General features: G+C 44.3%; 1 protein-coding gene across 2 annotated transcripts in view; it reads right to left on the minus strand.

Moving 5' to 3' along the window:
* SIDL (SIDL trafficking protein particle complex subunit 10) overlaps positions 1 to 20,168 on the minus strand; it is a 95,276-nt gene that overhangs the window by 46,369 nt on the left and 28,739 nt on the right. For both annotated transcript variants that reach the window (XM_089572270.1, XM_089572271.1), the window contains 4 exons: positions 7,041 to 7,122; positions 5,468 to 5,603; positions 3,064 to 3,263; positions 1,828 to 2,014 (listed from right to left, as the gene is read on the minus strand). In XM_089572270.1, coding sequence (XP_089428396.1) covers positions 1,828 to 2,014; positions 3,064 to 3,263; positions 5,468 to 5,603; positions 7,041 to 7,122 — 605 coding nt within the window. The remainder of the gene's footprint in view (positions 1 to 1,827; positions 2,015 to 3,063; positions 3,264 to 5,467; positions 5,604 to 7,040; positions 7,123 to 20,168) is intronic.

Consider the following 20,168-nt stretch of genomic DNA (forward strand, 5'->3'; position numbering starts at 1 on the left):
GTGCCGCATTGCTTGAGTGTCGAAATTCACCTCGGGACTCTTCTCTGAAGTCCCCTGTGCAGAGGCTCATGGGCCGACAGACAAGAACTCTGCTTCCTGTACCAGCCAGCCACCTACAGCCACAAACAGTGCCACCCAAGACCGTGCGACGAAGGCTAGAAGACATCAGGAGCAAGCAACGCTGCTTCTACGACAGAGGTACACGGCCTCTTCCAGAGCTTCGCACTGGCTCGACCGCAACTATGTACAACGTGCCCTCAAGATCGTGGTCCCCTGTCATGGTCGTACAGCGGGCTGAGACTCCTCGTGCCTACATCGTCAAGACGGAAGAGGGTCAACACTTTCAGCGCACAAGAGAACACCTCAATCCGGCTCCTCCTCCCTCGTCTCCAGACCACGAGACTCCCGCGCCGCTGCCAGCTGTGGGAGTCCCAGACACTACAGGGACATCCGAATCTACACAACTCCGCAGGAGTGAACGGAAGCGCCAACCACCACGAAGATACCCGGCGCCTGAGTTCTAAAACTCTGCTTGTTTCGACGATAAAAAAAAAGAAGAGAGAGGGGAGATGTGACGTAGTGCAAGTCATGCACACGCGCCTAGCCGGACAGAAGCCGCCCCCATTTCTGTTATCTAACCGCTTTCCTATATAACCGCTCGCCTTCTTGAATAAAGCGTCATTCATGCACCATGCTTCGTCGTGTCCACAGTGGGTCTGTTGCAATACACTGAACAGCAGCCATGTAGTGAAGCAATAATCAAGAGCTTGGACATATCTGCTCCACAAATAGCATTAAGTTTAAGAACTCCATAGTTACACTCAGAAATAGAGAATAGCCTGTGTTGCGTCACCCAGAGGTTTGCCAAGATGTTGGATGTATCAAAATTAACGCTTTATTAACATACTTGTGACCTTTGAAATTTAATGAAAACCATCTAGCTTGATTTAATTGCATGATAACATTTGAACAAAATAATATTTTGGTGCCTTATGAGCTGAAAGAAAACAACCCTGACAATTGCAACCCAAAATATTATTAACTCATCAAATAAATGTGCTCTCGCAAACTAGATTGTCATTTTCACAAAGGTTATGAATGCATCCAGTAAGACTGCAGAGATAAACTCTTGTACACAGTCTTCTTTACAACTAGGAGACAGCAAGCATGGAGGAATACTGCCAGCAGTACTATAGTGATGCAATCTGGTGCAAGGACGGCACTGCAAAAGTAAAATTTCATCCTGTTCCACTACCACAGGTACAAAACCACACGTGGCATCAAGAGGAACAACTCATGGAGCTCAACCTGGGTGAGGTGTGCTAAAAAAAAAATTAGGCGTGGTTTAGCTCTGGCTAAGCCTGGTCAGTTGCGTCAGCTGCGACGCTTTTCGAGTCGTGCAGCGCGTTCTTCTGCCGTCTCTCGAGCGCGTTGTCTCTTTCTAGCTTGGTTCTCTCGCCGTTGCTTCTCTTTAGCGCTCTCTATAACGACAAGATCCCGCCGAGGCGAAGAAGCGCGCATATCACCCCGCGAAGAGCCACCTTCTCACCCTCTACCTCAGCGGTGAGCACGCATCTGGCGGAAGCAAGCGACTATGCGCGCGGCAGCGGCGCGGAAGACGGTGACGCCACCTGGCGGAGCTCAGCTGAAACGGTTGCTAGGCAACGGCTGTTCAAGGCTATTCGTGCCGGTAGGCTACGCGACGAGACGAAAACCTGGCGTAGTGTTGCTAACGCAACAAAACTTCCCCGGCCACAGATGATTTCATGCCTACACCTACTCTCTGCTACTAGAGAAGCCACTTTTGTCAGTTCTTTTCGTCCTCACCTGCAGGAAGAAGAAGTGCAGGAAGGACCAGTGTGGCTGTGTCCTCCGCTCGCGCTGCATCCGGATCAGCTCCTCGTAGCGGCCCAGGTGGCGCCCCGTGGCATGCAGCAGCAGCTGCCGCAGGCGCCCCAGCAGGGGGCCCACCCCGGCCGAGCCCCCACTCGTGTCCGCACATACCTGCACGCACCTGCACGCACGGGGGGTCATCACGTGAAGGGCACATTTAACACTGGTCATGTTTCACAAACACGACAAGTACTTTCACAAAGGCACAGTAGAAAGGAGCAACTTAAACTGTTCACTCTGTAATGCCTCGCACATCATGTACGATACAGAGACTAAAAATGTGAATACTTCCCGTTATGCTTGAAGAACTGCCCTCAATTCGTAACGTTACTGCGGAGACAGCCTTTTCCGACAAATCTACAAAAGCTGTCAATTGTCAGAGACTGCCAATTGTCACAGATGCGAATGGTTTGGTTTGGTTTGGTTTATGCGGTTTAACGTCCCAAAGCGACTCAGGCTATGAGAGACGCCGTAGTGAAGGGCTCCGGAAATTTTGACCACCTGGGATTCTTTAACGTGCACTGACATTGCACAGTACATGGGCCTCTAGAATTTCGCCTCCATCGAAATTCGACCGCCGCGGCCGGGATCAAACCCGCGTCTTTTGGGTCAGCAGCCGAGCACCATAACCACTGAACCACCGTGGCAGCCCCAGAGATGCGAATGGCTTGCTAAAAGATAACTCAGTGCAAATGCTAACCCTAGTGGCAAGACTGCTGGAAACTTCCCAAGGCGTACTTCTGCCCTGGCAGTAAGGAAGTTTGAATTTCGCTGGCGACTTATTTGTGCGCCCCAGTATTTTAGTGTGGTTTTAGAGTTTGTACACACTCATAAATTATCACAATTCACTAACTGCAACCATGCAGCCATCATATCTTAATTTCACTGTTTTTTTTTGTTTTTTTTTTTACATTTCAGCGACACAGGAACCACTCCTCGCAAAATGCTAGGAGTTCCTAACTTTTAGATAACAGTTTCATTGCCTGGCCATTACATGGTCAGCTTCAGGGGCTGCTGGAAATGCACAGGTGAATGATTTTTACAGGTAAACAAAAAAGAATAGGAGACAACTACCAAGAAAGTAAGAAGAACTGATGGAGAGTAGGTAGGAGAAAAAAAGTGCACAAGACAAGCTTATGCAGACGGGGCCACACGTCCAGTGCAACGAACCGGTCAAAAGTCTTGCTGGGGAAATCGGCACGCATGCGGTCAAAGACTGTGGCCCGCGGGAGAAGCTTGGCCTTGTTGGCGCGCCGCGCATCCGCTGGGTCCACGGCGACCAGCATCCAGTCGTAGACCCCGGCCTCCTTCAACTGGGCCATCCATTCAATGATGTCGTCCCGTACCCGAGACCGGTATACCTCCAGGTCCTGCAGGACGGTGGTTGAAGGACAGTTAGCCCTTAACGCCGCTTAAGGGGGGAGCCTGGTCTTGAAAAGAAAATTTTATTAATCTTGCCATAGTTATGAAATTTTCAGAGCACATATATTTTTGTGCGCTGATTCTAGACATGTAATTTAATTTCATGTAAAACAATTCCTTGAGCACTTATGCACTTTTTATGCATGTATTTTGCGATGAGTTTTGAAGAAAATTTGCTAAGGGAAACTCGCTGAAATGTATGTCATTAGTTTCTCTTCACATAAAGGAATGCAATAAGAGTAAAATTATCGTCCCGGCTATCACAGAACTTGAGTTATAGGGTACTGAAGCTGCCACTTCAGAGAAACAGGAATACACATTTTCTTCTCATTTCTGAAGCGACAACTTCAAAACCCATTACCTTAAGTTCTATGATAGGCAGGAAGACAATTTTACCCTTATTGCATTCCTTGGTGTCAAGAGAACGCAAAGGCATACATTTCAGCAAGTTTCCCGCAATTTTTTTCAAAGCTCTTCACAAAATACAAGCATAAAAATTGCATAAGTGCCCAAGCAGTTGTTTCACATGAAATTAAATGACATATTTAGAATCGGCATACAAAAATACATATTCCCTGAAGATTTCTTTACTGTGACTTCATTAATAAAATTTTTTTTTCAAGACCAGGCTCACCCCTTAAAGCATCCCTTCCCTCCCTTGACAATGTGACCAAGATAAGGCCAGACGCACTCGTTTTTCAAAGTTAATGAAGTTGTTTAACCACTAGCCACAGTGAAACCACTCCAGACCGTCGGTCTTGCAGCATACCATTGCTACACATGCCCTTCTAGAATTGCTGGCACTCCTATACCAATGATTAACAAGCACGAAAGTTCCTGTAGCCCTCTGAAAAATAGGAGCACTATGGAAGCAAAATCATCCCCAGTGCATGGCACAGAACCAAGCCAGGCCTGCATACATTTGATAAAGGCTGTACCTTCCACAGTTGGACAGGTTCTTTGACTTATGTGCCACAACAACTGGCACTGAACCAAATATTGTTGCTGAAATCTACTTCAGGGAGACTGAGCTCTTCAGGTGTAGCTACTGAAACCTGTCAGCACTCTGAGACCGCTGGTACGGGCAGCTGCGATTGACAGCCACATTCATATGTGCAAGGAAAACTACCCTGTCTTGCAATTCAAAGCGTTCCTCTTGAGTGCCATGTAATGTAAACACCAGCTAGCATCTAGAACTGCACAACATGCCATACCCGACATTATGCATTCACAGTTATGTAGAAACTGCAGAATAACACGAGACCTGAAAATTTCTCTCACAAAAAAATATTATACGCGAAACCTGCGTAAGAAAAAAAATTTACAGACGGTCAAGTCGCCTAATGCAAAGAAGCTGCAAAAGCAGTTGAATTTACCCTCAACGATTACTTTGATGCTTTTACTCTAAAGGATGGTTTTACTAGATGGGTGGAGGTGGGGTGGGGGTGGGTGGTAGATGGTGCTTCTATAGGACAGCTGGCTTTCCGACTGCATCGCTGAATTCAATTTCGCTGCTGCTTTTTCATTCTGCAGCTGCATGGGCTTCTAGCAGGAGAATTCTTTGTGTAGGTTGGAGGTAAGTGGGTTGGAGGTGGGTGGAATTTCTGGAGGGTAGAATTGGGTGGGTGGATGGTGCTTCTCCGGAGGGTGGAAGCTTCGCCCACTGAGGCTTCACACAGATAACGCCAGCATTTTCACCAAGTGCCATCATCACTGCTGTCACAGTAAAAACTACACATGTCCCACTCAATCAGTTCTGTCATGAGTGCTCACTCTATATTTTTGGCCTCAGGGAGCCCCAATGGCTATTAGAAAGGTGCTACCTCGCGTGTCCTGGCTTTAATCTTTTCCTGCCTAAGATAACTGCAAAAAGGAGTGCGCAGATGCATGGCCCCTCAAAAAATACCCAAATTCCATTAGTAATGACCGGCTGCACAGTGACACTGTCTGCCACTGGCAATTGGGGAATGAGCAGTCCCGAAATAAAATGGGAAAACGAAAGGCGAGGGTGGATGCACGCACAGATTCTGGTCCAGCATCACAAGCCACTTGCTGCTAAAGAAATTCGTAACGATCCAATCTAGAATTTGCTGCACCAAGCTTGATGTTGATGTCTCAGCGTGGTGGCATGCCGGGAGAAACGGCGACTCACGCTGCAGTCGGTGCAGTATATGTGCAGGTGTGCCTGGTTGAGTAGGCGCCCATCCTTCTCCCGAGCCAACTGCGCCACATCGTGCTCGACAAAGCGACACTCCACCCGCACCGTCTTGGGACCCCGGCCATAGGACCTGCACGTTCCAAGACCACGAAATCAAGAACAAAGGGAACAATGTCGCCGAGGACCGAAAGAACACAAGCAGTCCAATCATCATCATTAGCCTGATTACGCCCACTGCAGGGCAAAGGCCTCTCCCATGTCTCTCCAATTAACCCTGTCCTTCGCCAGTTGCGACCACCGTATTCCCGCAAACTTCTTAATCTCATCCGCCCACCTAACTTTCTGCCGTCCCCTGCTACGTTTGCTTTCTCTTGGAATCCACTCCGTTACCCTTAAGGACCAGCGGTGATCTTGCCTTCGCATTACATGCCCTGCCCAAGCCCATTTCTTCCTCTTGATTTCAACTAGGATGTCATGCTAGAATACAACTAACAAATACTCCTCATGGTATGGGTGCAATGCAGGCTAAATTACTTTTGTCGCTATCTGATGAACAAATGATGTGCATAATAGTACTTTCTCAACTCTGGTATAGAAGAAAAAGTAAATTTGGTTCTTTACTAAGCACTGCCTTTAATGCTGCTTGTACCTATATTGAACATAGGTGCTGCATTGAAGAGTGCTAGGGAAACTCCCTAATAACAGAGAAAGTGCCAACACAGCTGACAACACATTCCTTCGTTACTTTTACTTCTTTTCACTCCTCTTTTGGCAATTACTCAGTCCAGGAACATGCTTTTATGAATGCATGCCTACTGATTATGAATATCTCCATATCTCTTTGTTCTTTCTTTGCAAAGCAAATAATTTGAAATAGGGAAATGATGTCCACACATGCCAACCTTCTGTTCGCAAGCATGCAGAACTCACAGACCTAGCTTGTTTTACTTTCACAAAAAAACATTTAATCGTTCACTCGGAACTTTCAAGGTGTGAAGGTTGGGCCTAGTTCTGCAAAGCCCAACTACTCTTGCTAAGGTCCTGCCATAGACAAAAATACAAAGGTGGCCCTGACTATTGTAGCCACCATAACAAGTGCCCGAAAAAAGCATGGGCACCACAGACACCTGGAGCCTCAGTAGCATGAAACTTGGAGAAAGCTGCTCGTTGCTTCCACTAAAATGGACCCATATTTTTGTCTTCACCAAGAAATGGTCCATTTCAACCACCACCGTGTAATTCTAAACATTCTTGTACATAGCTAGCTGCCCAGTCAGCACAGCTGGCTTCACGAAATATAGTTCTCCATTCAGAGATAACATTTCTTTCATTTCTCTTGTTTACAACAATAGCTAACTCTGCCTTCGAGTGAACTGCGCTGAAAGAAATGTCAAAACTAAAAGGCAAGAAAAATGGAAAAGAAAGCTAAAGAACAGTTACTAGGATGGAGCAAGCCAAAATCTGACAGCCAACAGTACTACTGACGCTCCCTAGCTAACTCATGCTTTAAGGAGTCATTCCTGCTAAACAGCCGATAACTGACTGATTGCAAATGTGAATGCCATACCGCGTCCACTCGACAGGCTCCAGGGGTAGCCCTTCCAGGAGCAGAGGCTCCAAGGTTTTGAATACTTGCTTGTCACCTGCATCTGCAATGATCACAGAGAACAAACAGATAAGACTAAATGTTGCCCAAACAAGACCACACAAAAGAAGAAATGCATACTTTTAAGCACGCAAAGCATGGACAAACCGCCAGATCAGAAAAAAATAAATTATGGTGTTGAGACCTGGGACATAATCATGGCCAATACAAATTACCCTCATAAAAACATGCATCCATTTTTTGAAATATATTTTGAACAAGTTTAACATCTCAAGCTGCGGGAAGCCATTTGTTAGAAGCATGAGTGGCCATGGAGCAAGAGTAGACACTACGAAGTTTCAAAGGCTCAATACAACCTATTTTGGCTGTGTTAGTTTGAATTGCATTCCATCTCACAAGTAGTTTGCAGCAGTGTGGGACCTACAGCTCTCTCTTGTCCAATCAGAGCTGCAGGAACATAACAAATAGTCCTCCGAAGATCTGAACACTGTAGAACAATTTTTCAAACAATTAAAAGAGTAACTAATACGTAGTTCGGGCTGGTGTTTATCAACAAAAAATTAGGGTGGGCGTGTCAAAAAGGAAAAGAAAATAATAGCGCCCGGCCCAGGCGAGCATTTCAATCACGGGTTAAATTAACACAGGAAGACTGCACCAACACAGCTCTGTGGAGCCTACTGCGACGTTGCATGCCGCCATTCACAAACATGGCGTCCGCTGAGTCAGTCGTGTCTCCTGTGCGCAGTCCGTAAAAAGTGCACAGTTTCCCCAAGAAAGCGAAGCAGATAGCATTGAAAGTCCTTGAATCACTTCACATCAAATCGCTTCGCATTAAAAACAAATTTTAAAAGACAACTAGCGCCACCTTCTGCGAAGATAGAGCAGCTGACCACTGGTGCTCCTTCCTCCTCACAGATGGAGCCACCAGTCAGCAAATAAGGACCCAGAGAAACACATTCATGGAGCACACGTCATCCTGACTGGCTCAGACTACCGTAGTATCTACAGTACTGCAAGTTGTGCGACAAAGCATAGTTTTCTTTGCGGCAGTTGAGTCTTCCTTGTGATATGGCTGGGGACTTGGTTTACGAAGCTAAGAAGGTACCCGCAGGACATGGGTACAAGACTCAATTGCGACCTTCGTGGTACACAACTCATGGTGGCTCCACATCAAACTGAGTTTAGTTGAAAGCAGTTGCTCCAAAAATGTTTCTTTTTCCTACCGCCAATTTTGTTCACGCAATTCCAGCATTGACCACGCCCAGACAAAGTGCAATGAAAAGCACAGGGGAAAAAAAAATCGCATCAGTCACACGACCTAGTGACTAAAACGTGTGTGAATTCTGTCCCCTGACAGTTTGCTTGCACATCCTATCTGCAAGGCAACATGCAAGGTTGTAGCTCGTTCCCTGTTTGCTTCCACAATGGCTTAACAAAGCAAAAATATCCTGCAACAAAAACAACATGGCCTACAAACACGGAAGCCACCACAAAAAGTCCACCGTGAAATGTAATGAAAAATACAAAGCATTTCTCATTGATGGCAAAGGCAAACTTAAGGAGAGGTGCAGAGCTAAAAGGTGAAAAATTTTAACCCCTTATCAGATTTTATGAGAAAAATTTCAAAATTTCACGACTGACATATTTTACCATCATTTGCACCTCTAAAAAGAACAAACATGCTCGAGGAGGAAAGTTAGCATACGTAACTAGGAAAACTACTGCTCCTAAAAAAAGAAAAATTGGTAGGGTTTTAATGTAGTTAAACCGAGTAGATGTGAGAAAGCATGTGTTTAGCCTGGCTAGCTAATGGTTTTGCTTTACTGATTTGTCAGCATGTCTGGTGACATTGAGATTAAGCTCTGATCAAGGTTAAGCTGGTGAGCGCATGAGTGCGTTTGCACTAAAGACAAAAGCACACACACGTGCCTCATGTTATGTAACTGACAAGTCTAGAAAAGTGTCTCGTATTCAAATGGGAAGAGAACTGGCAGATTCATGCTGATTAAATTAACCCTTTATACGGCACAAGCTCTTTGCATCTCTCACATGCATTCAAATTATAAAATTGCACTCAGTATGTCTCTGGAAATTGAACATCATCATCTTACAGCTGTTTTGACTGTTGATTTTGTAGAAAAAAGCTGTACACAGTTGTAAAGACATCAGATGTGGTTCGTATCTATAACTCAGCCTTTTGGACGTATAAGGCAACTTGCATTAGAAATGCAAACTGCTGCAAGAAGTATTACAAGGCATGACTCGTGAAAAAGGCTTAGAACCTCAACAATTTTTCAAATCTTTTTTTTTCCCCGCCAAGAAGGGCCACGTTAAACTACACACCCTTGCTTTTAAAAATGCACAGAACACCAAAGAAGCCTATCAGCAAAAGATAACACACACAGAATGGCTTGCTTGACAGTTCAGTAGTGTTGAGGACACAAAAATATGGTACACAAGCACACCGTTTTACATTTTCCGGCACTTGAAGCAAGTGAAACACATGTGACCCACTGCCCTACAAAGAGTTCAAATATTGCACCCTTAAAAAGTTAAGAGTGGAAAGCTGGCGAAATTATTACGGTGGTAACTGAAAAAAAATGATAACGACAGAGAGGGCAGATACGGAAAAATAATCTGTTCTATGTCCAGCATTAGAAAGTTTTTTTGGACAGATGGTTCGATGAAAAAATGCAAACTCAGAAAAACAAAAAGTTTCAAGAGTGTAGTTTCGTTATAAAAGCTAATGTGTTCAAAAAAAGCTTCAAAATTTTATATTTACAGTCCACCTACGTCACCTCTAGGCCATTACTGTGTGTGTGGGGGGGACCAGTTTCATGTAAATGGCATTTCACGTGGCTACACTGCATAAGCAAGAAAGAAAACTCTAAACAACAAAGAGAAATTACACAACGAAAGTGATAGACATGCATGTGACCACGAAAACAATGGAGGATAAAATACTTTGCTGTCAGAGATAATGACTGGTTCTTCAAAACTGTGAGCTCTAGCCTCGTGTGATCCGAGAAAAAAAATTCTCTACTCAAACTGTTAGTTTCATGCAAATATTTATGATTATCTTTATAAAATATAGCTGCCAGTTTGCTTCTAACATACGGGATGAACAAAACTTTAGTATTTGTGCCTTAAATACCGTATTTTCCAGTGTACAAGACGCACCCTTGTATAAGACGCACACACCATATATGCAGGCTGTCATTGAAAAAATTGGTATATAAGACGCACCCGTGTATAAGACGCACCCCAATTTAGCCAGTTAGGCTAGTGAGGCTTAATTAAACATGCTTATGCGACCATCGCAAAATGCACCGTACGTGTGAGTTCTTAAGCAACGCTAAGTGATCGAAAAAGGCAACACTCACGCCATACCAGCCCACGTTTTAGCACAAAAGAAAAAAAAGCGAAAGAACTCTCTTCATGTCCATAACAATTTATTTTTACAGAAAACCTTCAAAGTCTTCATCTTCGGACGCGCTATCGAAAAGGCAACGCGTCTGAAGCATTCTCTTCGCACTACGTACTTGAAAATGGTGACTAAAAAAAACATCGGCTTTTCTTGGCTTGTCTTGACAATGGCGAGAAGCGCGACTGTCGCCATCTTTTGGCATTTCACATTACGTTTGCTTGGGGCCTCCGAAACGGCCGCGTGTTTAAGATCCTGGAAGTGGTCAACCCCGCCGTTTCATGATAAAGTTCACCTAAAAAGTTGAGCACGGCGGTCCCCGTATTGAAGTATTAACCATGTTACAACCGCGTTATTGTTAGTAATATTTTTCCGGTGAAAAATGCTTGAACATGAACCTGAGTAATTTCTGAACTTGCAAAAACCCGGAAAATTCGCATATAAGACGCACCCTTGTATAGGACGCACCAGCAAGATTTTTGAAAAAAAACTGCGTCTTATACACCGGAAAATACGGTATATCTTGAGAGATTCCCACCCCACTTTTATACCCCCCACTTCCACCCTACCTTGATGTTCTTTATTTCAACAATACTAAGAAACAAATCACAGTTGTAAATGACAAATTGCGCAGTTTGGTTTCGAACATTCTTTTACAGCTTTTTCACGCGGTTTCCAAGGAAAAGGCCCTCACATATCGTACACATGGACCCGATGTGTAAGGAATAAAGCATTTCTTTAATTTCCTGGAAAGCATCCTGAAAATTTTTGGTAACATTGACTTCTTTACATGATTAGTTATATTCTTTGCAGCAGTGTTTATATGCACTGGCATTTTCATTGAAGGTACCTGTTATCCTGTCGGTTGGTTTCAAGCACACAAACCAACATCACTTGAATAGGCTCCAGGTTATCATTATCTACTGAATAGGTTAGAATGAAACTTTGTGCGCAAGTTCTTCAATAGTCGGAGAATTGGGTGCACCGATGAAAAAAAATAAAATATTCTTGACTAAAAAGCATGGCTTCACACAGCATCACCCCCCACTACCCCCACTTAAAAGGACATTGACAATGAACAAAAAAAAAAAACGAATTGTCACACTTACAGATGCCTTGAGACAGCTGGTATAGTAAGCAGTCAAACTCCGCAGAAAGAACCACAGTTCACAGAACACCTTACAAATGATTTCTTCAACTACCACTCAAGTCATAAAACTCATGAGTCATAAAGAAGGCTTTTAATGCAATGTTTTACTCACTCTGCATTGGCAGAACTTCTTAGGCAACTAACGAGAAGAACTTCATAAAAGTGCTAAAAAAAAAACTGGTTTTCTCCACATATCTTATCTTTACTGGCATATTCATGTTTTGTTTGTTCATTTGGTGAACTGCGTAATTAATACATTAGTTGCTAGACAAGAAAATTAAGGCCAACACAATGAAACTAAAACATTAGGAAGTGTTCCCTATACAAGGCAGATCTAGGCAGTGAATGCCCTTAGAAATTCATCCTCAAAAAAAAAAAAAAAAAAAAAAGTGTACTCACTAAGGAGAAAATTAACAAGTACCAAAAAAAAGTTCCAGGACACAAGTTCAACTGCAAGCTCACCTTTTTGGGACCGGTATATATGTGACAGCACTTGAAAAAACATCGGGCACCAAGGCAAGGCAAAAAGCAGATACAGCTTCACACCAGATGTTCTCATATCAGTGTACCCATGGCGTAACAGCTGCTGAAAATACTTCAACACAACTACCTTGAGAGAAAGTTTGTTCCAGTCATGAGCAATGTGAGAACCTTAGATATCTACTGCCTGCGCTCCTTAAAGGTGCACTGAAGGGGAATCTTACTATTTTTACCGCTGGAACTCGATCTACACGTTCCAAGCGTTCTTGGGAACTTCAAATTATTGCCCTGTGCGGCCAATTTCCCTAATTTAAATCGGATTAAACGCCGAGCTCCCGCCTCTTTCTTTTTTTAATTCCCCGCAAACGGTGGGAGGAGTCGACCAGCCTTTTAACCAGTCCCGTGGCGGCTTGCCGCTCTGCCATCGGTGGAGTGATATGTAGTGATCGGCGAAAGCAAAGAGTCCACGCATATTTTTATTTCCGTGGGCCTAATCTGCAGCTATGTAGTCTCTGATTAGACCTATTTATTCACGGAAACTAGGGGTGTGCGAATATCAAATTTTTCGAACACGAATCGAATACGAATACTTGGCTCCGAATATCGAATCGAATATCGAATAATCAAGGATGACGCATTTAATCACTACAAAACATTTATTTGACTACCCAAGAACATCACAGTTTAACTATCGATGATTAAATGAACACAAAAGGTGTGTGTGGCTGCACAAAAAGTATCAAAGTCCCGAACATTATTCTTAGAAGAGTGGAAATATCAGAGAAGATGGCTAGTACACAGCATTGATTAAGGCTAGCTTGCCATCAGCACAAAAGCGCGTTGCTTGGATGACGTAAAAGGTTGTCGTGAAGGAAAACCAGCTGCACTGCATGGACAGGCAGAAGTAGTTCCCTTCTAACTGAAACGACTCCTCCATCCACAGAAAATGCCCTCTCACTTGGCACTGACCTGGCACGTATTGCGAGGTACTTCGTGCACAGCTCTGACTATACCAGCTTCGCAGGTATAGCCACAAAAAAGCTCACCAGCGCAGTCAGCTACGGCATGGCCCTTGGAGGAAGAAAGAATTTTCTTTCCGTGTAGGCGCCGCGATGTTGTTATGTATCTGTCGATAGGGCTTGCGGATCGAAATGAACGCCGGTGCTCACAATGAATATTCGGCTAGATACGAATATTCGCGTCGGGTCGAATATTCGAAACAACACGAATACTTGGATTTCGAATCGAATTCGAATACTAAAAATATAATATTCGAATAATATTCGAAAATTTCGAATATTCGCACACCCCTAACGGAAACCTAAAAGAAACAAAATAAAAGCGAAAGCAAAGTCGCCACGCGACTGCCTGAAAGACACTCCATGCGTTGGTCGATTCCTCCCACCGTATCCGGGGAATTAAAAAAAAAAAGGCGGGAGCCGGATTTTAATCCGATTTAATTAGGGAAATCGGCCACACAGGGCAATTAATTGCAGTTGCTAAGAACGCTGGGAACGTGTAGACCAAGTTCCCGCGGCAAAAAGACGTGTTCAGATTGCTCTTCAGTGCACCTTTAAAAAATGCTGACCATCTCTTCCTTCGCTTCCTTGGCCTTCCTTTTGAATCAGTTCTCTTTTGAGTCAATTTTTTTCTGTTTCTTTTCTGATTTTCCTTTTTCTGTTACAGACCTCTCTGCAACACCTCACCCTGCAGCAATTACCGGTAGACCAAGAGCAAAAATGCACGTAGGCAGATTAATAAAGTGTGACAACCAGCATGATTAGATAAAAAGAGCAGACCTAACCAGCCTAGCACAATGGAGTTTCCAATCCAAAACAACATCCGTGTATGCGTGACCATTGCTGATGCATTCTTGCAGGCTGCACTCATAGCAGCTCTATCACAAGGGTACAAACTGACCCTGGACAATTCATTACACAGTTCCTGCACACTAGCACAGGGATATCCTGTTCTGCACCATTCAGCAAGAGCCGTGATAAAGCCTGTTTTCAAAGGCTATTCAAGGACTGATAGGAAGGTCCCGCAACAAAGGCAGTGTATTTTCCAGGCCGGTAATGCATTCTATACGATCTAAAATACCTGCCTAGATCGTCCACAACTGATATTTTCATCCCAGCAGTTGACAATGCACATCATGTGGTGTGGGTCTCCATTTCCTATCCATCACGTTCTTCCGTGCTCTCTGCCAATCGTCACGTCACCAACTAGCCCAGATGTCAATATTACCTCCGAGTTCCAGGCAAACATGTCCCTGATCGAGAACATGCATTATGTCCACCTGTCAATCACACAAACAGCAACTAAGAAAAACTGCATATTGGAACAATCTCCCACCTAATCTATCTGAACACATGGATTTCGTGAAGAGCTGGAACACTGTTTCGCAATGTTGGCATTCTCTGTTTGCTGGTTATTGGTTTTACGGCAAGAGCTGTTATCGCGAGCCCACGCTGAGCCCTCGTGTAACTGAAGCCAACCCAAGGCAATCCAAGCAGCCAAGAGAAAAAGAAGAGAATAAGAAGAGGAACAAAATGGAAGGGCAATGCTGTGGCTGAGGTGCACGGCTGATGTTGCTGTGATTGCATAATTGTGTTCACTCCATCTAACTAAGTCTGTCTGGTCTGGATCCCGCAACGACTAAGCATCCACAGCTGCGGCTCTCACTGAATGTTTCAACTAAGCCATAACCAAGTTTAGCCAGCAATTTTTTCTTATTGGTTACCTTCACTTAGTTTCTGTCGTTATAGCGTATGAGAGACTATGCTGCTTGGGCCAAAGCTGTGCCCAACAGATCTTAAAACAAGAAAAATTAAGCACAATATGGTCAAGATCAGGGAACAGTGAGCTATAGATTAAGAAATTTGTGTTCCAGTATAGCAACATGCCATTTTTACCAACAGTAATGCGTGGGCAAGTTTATAGAAAGCTAAAAGACACATAGTAGCGCATCTCATGAATTTTGAAGACCATGCCCTGTCAAATCAATTCTTCACCAGCCCCGATTGGTTGATTGCTTTCATATGCGATTCTGCTTTAACAAGAGGAAAGCAATGCAGCCAGTGCTGCAGAGATACCAGAATGCGAACTACCGCTCGCTTCACATGCTGCCTCGCCAGTACGCATGAAGCCATCTTGCTCAGTAACTTCAGAAGTGCAAGCCAAGCGGAAGCTCATTTTTACTCTTTCTGAATGGGGAGGCTTTCACGTCTTGAGAGGGCAGCTTCACTACTTGGCAGCTTAAAGGGGGACCGCAATGTTTTCTTCCATTGCATATTATTTTAGCACAAACGATTCTTCCACCTTCCCAAAGACCATTGGAAAAAAATGTTATAAAAATTGGAGCATGGAAACAAAAGTTACTCAACTTTACAAAACTCCAAATAAAAGACCAGATGAAATCGCTTTCACTCGCCTATTGCACTCACCCATAGCCAAGGCTTGGCGCTACCAGTCAGAACTGCACCTTGTGCATGCGCAGCAGAAGCTTGCCTTGCAAAGGCAGCTTGCAGCTGCGAATTTCGACGTCGTCGTCGTTTCATGTATGCATCACCGACGGGAAGGCGCGACTAAAGGGCACAGCCACAGCAGGACTCCCCAGTGACTGCTTGGAGTAGTCCCTTTAGTGCAGGGGTTGGAAAGCTTACCCCCTGTCTCCCCATCCCATCCCACCACCATCCCATTTTACCATTTTCCCGTTTGCCATTTTCTTTCCACATTCTGGCCCATGGTGTCCGCTGACTTCTTTTTTTTGTTTGCTGCGAAACCATTTTATGGCTCAATAGCAATGAAACCTGGCGTCGGCGTCGACCACCAGCGGTGGTCCCAAATATTTTAGATGACGTCACCGTGGTATCAAATAAAAAATAAAATTTATTGCGAAGGTGGGGGGAACTGAGCCCAGGACTTTCAGATTGCGAGGTGAGTACACAACCCATAGGCATGAAACTGCGTTGCTCCTTGGCGAACAAAAGTGAACCTAATATAGGTGTTGCCTTAAGACTATGCTAATGAGTAGGTGGGTGATTAGAAAGGAAGAGAAAAAAAATAAAAATTAACAAATAAAACAGCAGAAAGGAAATGAAAAATAAAAAAATGGAAAAGAACTAAAAAAAAAAGAAACAAATGGTTGGTTGGTTTATGGGGTTTAACGTCCCAAAGCAACTAAGGCTATGAGAGATGCCATAGTGGAGGGCTCCGGAAATTTCGACCACCTGGGGTTCTTTAACGTGCACTGACATCGCACAGTACACGGGAATTCTAGCCGCCGCGGCCGGGATCGAACCCACGTCTTTCGGGACAGCAGCCGAGCACCAAAACAAATGCTTATGCCTTCAAAGCCTTCAAAGCACGCAAGTGGTCTTAAGCGCCCACCGTAATTTTTTTTTATGCACTAGCATTTGAACCCCATTTTATCAAAATCTGACCGTCGTTTGTCAGAAGCCTCCCTCGGGTCAGAGTTTAATGGGGAGAGGGCGGACGAGGGGAGACTCAGCAGCCAATCAAATAGGGAAAGAGGGAGGAGGGATGAAGGAAATGGGAAAGCACAGTCTGAGTACGGTGGCCTTCAGTATTCTTTGAGCGGTCAGACGCAGTTTGAGCGGTCAGAAGCGGTCAGACGTGTACTGAACATACTCCTCATATCGCCAAAAGGGCTGCACTTGCAGCCACTGAATGATGCAGGTTAAACCAGCAAACCAAAATTTTAATGACTTGCTGTGATTTCAGTCCACTCACACACACTGGTCACAAAGTGGGGTCATGAACACTAAAGGAATCACATTAATCATCTCTAAATTTTTCCGCTTTCTTCCCAGTATCAGTAGTCTAAACATCAGAGCTCCCCTCAATGATAGTTCAAAGCAAAATGGAAAATGTTGCCCCTTTATGTTCTTACTACTTTTCGATTGCTTGTAGTGCTTCATTTGAGTTTCCAATGCAAAAAGCTTACAATACTCACACACAACATTTTCGGATTCATTTCTAGAGTTTGAAAGAATAAAGTTCCTCAAATATGCAAGATTGGTTCATTTATTGGTGTTTAATGTCCCTAAGCGACTCAGGCTATGAGGGACGCCGTAGTGAAGGGCTCCGGAAATTTCGACCACCTGGGCTTCTTTAACGTGCACTGACATCGCACAGTACACGGGCCTCTAGAATTTCACCTCCGTCAAAACTCGGCTGCCACGGCCGGGAACGAACCCGGGTCTTTCAGGTCAGAAGCCGATGCGCAATAACCACTGAGCCACCATGGAGGCTCCTTTCACGTGGTTCTAATTTCTTGGTCAGCAACATTCAGAAGGGTGAATATGAATGCTACAGTATAAGGACACAAGACAGCCCATTCTCATAAGCGTGATATAGGAAGCCAAAATAACATTTCTGGCCAATTAACCTTTGTCACAATGGCTGAATATTCAGTGCACGTTTCTTTCTAATAAATCTCTATCACAATACATCATTACATGAGGCACTCCCAGCGCTTCAGCTCCAGTTCAGCCATAACATACCGTATTTTCCGGTGTATAAGACATGGCTTTTTTTCAAAAATCTTGCTGGTGCGTCCTGTACAAGGGTGCACCTTATGCGCCAATTTTTCGTTTTTTTTTTTGCGAGTTCAGAAATTACTCAGGTTCTGCCAATTTTTCATTTTTTTTTTTTGTGAGTTCAGAAATTACTCAGGTTCATGTTCAAGCTTTTTTGACCGAAAAAAATATCACTACCAATGACACGGTTGTAACACGGTTAATACTTCAATACGGGGACTGCCACCTGCAACTTTCTTTTAGGTGAACTTTATAATGAAATGGCGGGGATGACGACTTCCGGGATCACAAACACACGACCGTTTCGGAGGCCCTAAGCAAAAGTAATGTGAAATGCCAAAAGATATCGACAATCGCGCTTCTTGCCATTGTCAAGACAATCCGGTGTTCTTTTTTAGCCACCCTTTGCAACTTTGTTTGCTCTGTGTACGTAGTTGCCTCCAGAAATGGACAAACTTTTTGATACCGCATCCGAAGATGAAAACTTCGAAGGTTTTAAGTAGAAATAAAATGTTGTTATGGACATATGGGAGAGTTCTTTCGTTTTTTCTTATTTTTCTAAAACGTAGGCGAGTATGGCGTGAGTGTTACCTTTTCCGATCACTTAGCGTTGCTTAAGAATTTCTCACAGGTACGGTGAATTTCGCAATGTTCGCGCAAGCGTGTCTAATTAAGCCTCACTAGCCTAACTGGGTAAATTGGGGTGCGTCTTATACATGGGTGCGTCTTATATATCAACTTTTTCAATGACAGCCGGCATATATAGCAGGTGCGTCTTATACAAGGGTGCGTCTCATACACCAGAAAATACGGTACATGCTCACAAAGCGACTAAGCAAGAGAGCATCATCTGCGGCTGACCGGTAAGCATACCCTGATGCTAAGGCGGGGCCCAGCACCGGCACATGTAGCCCATTGCCTGTTTGTCTGAAAGCCAGCTAGACCTGCATAATAAAATAAATATTGCTGCAACTGCACTGTGACTGGGTTTCGAATCCACGGTGGCACAAACAGATCAACTTCGCTGGTCACTGCACGAGAGCACTATGCTATCGTCACAACCAATCAGCCTCGCGTTTAACTGCCATTCTCTCGCGCTTTGCACTGCATGTTGTCATCTTGTTCAACTTCCATCTGTGCGCAATGGATCCAAGACATGCCGCTGTCACAGTGCCTTCTTGAGGGGCACTAAGCAGTCTCAAAATTTTATTGTGTGCTACCACTACCAGTCACTCTCTTGAAGGAATAGTGCAAAAAGCGAATCGGCACAGAAAGCCAGCGAGCTATGCGCTGTGGCATAGGCGGAGTTGGCTTGGTACTGACCAGCCAACTTTTTTCGCCGCCACCAGATGGCGCTACTATACCTCCCAATCTCCAGTATGGGAGGCCTGTACGCTGCCTCCTGGAGGAAAGCCATGTTAGGGCACTTGTGCACAATCTCCCCATGTGTGTTTGTTCAGCAATAAGCCACAATAGTTATCTATACCATGCACAAACTTAACATCTCATCACTTTGATTTTGTTTCAGGATGCCATGCACAAAAGTCAATCTAGCACGAGCATGCAGGTTAAAAATAAGCCTGGTGACTGTAGTCACGAACAGTGTTGGCAAGTTGGTGACACACTAAATGCCGTGTAAAGAGGGAAGCTGTCAGCTGAATCCTCTTTGACAATGCTGCACTATGCACAACAGGATGTCCACACTGTCTCACTCTAATTACCTATTGTTTTACACTCCACTCGGCAGTTCCTACATCCCATATCAGACATGCTGCACCCCCAACGCAATTTCATGGCATCACCACGTTTCCCTTTTTTTTTTTTAGAGTGCAAAGTAATTCGCACACTGAAATTTTATCTGAGAGCACAGTACTATATACAGTCAAATCCGGGTATATTTAACTTAGAGGGGACCATGAAATAGTTCTGTGTACTGATAATTCTATAGATAAAAAATGGCAATAGATAAACTTACCTCTAATCTAGAAGTAAGAGTACATTTTACCCATGCTAGTGACGTGCCTTTTGCAGCAACATGCCGCCCACTGGCAGGCGGGCAGAATACTGCTCGCCAGACAGTGGCATTGAAGACGCTGCTTTGGAACTAGCCGCTGCCTATCATTTATAAGATGTCTATTCCTATAACCAGCGCACTATAAATAGAACAATCTCATTACAGTTTTAGTAAAGATAGTTTCTGCAATGCCTTCGGTATTGTGATGGGCATGCTATGCGAAGGCCACCGCTAGTCTTTGGTTAGGTTGGCTTCACCACATGATAGCAATATGGTCTGCGAAGTGAATGCAAGAGACCGAACACCACACTCAAGCACACCTCACATTCATCTTGTCACACTGTTTCACAGAGCTAGTGCTGCCAACAGGTGCCCAAGGCTGCAAGAAGTGATCGAAGAGTGATGTTAAGGCAGGTGTCCCTTGGAGGGGCACGGTTAGAATGTTCTGGTGATACGA

This window comes from Amblyomma mixtum, chromosome 2, assembly GCF_055824585.1.
Source record: "Amblyomma mixtum isolate Tamu chromosome 2, ASM5582458v1, whole genome shotgun sequence".
In the NCBI taxonomy this organism is placed as follows: domain Eukaryota; kingdom Metazoa; phylum Arthropoda; class Arachnida; order Ixodida; family Ixodidae; genus Amblyomma; species Amblyomma mixtum.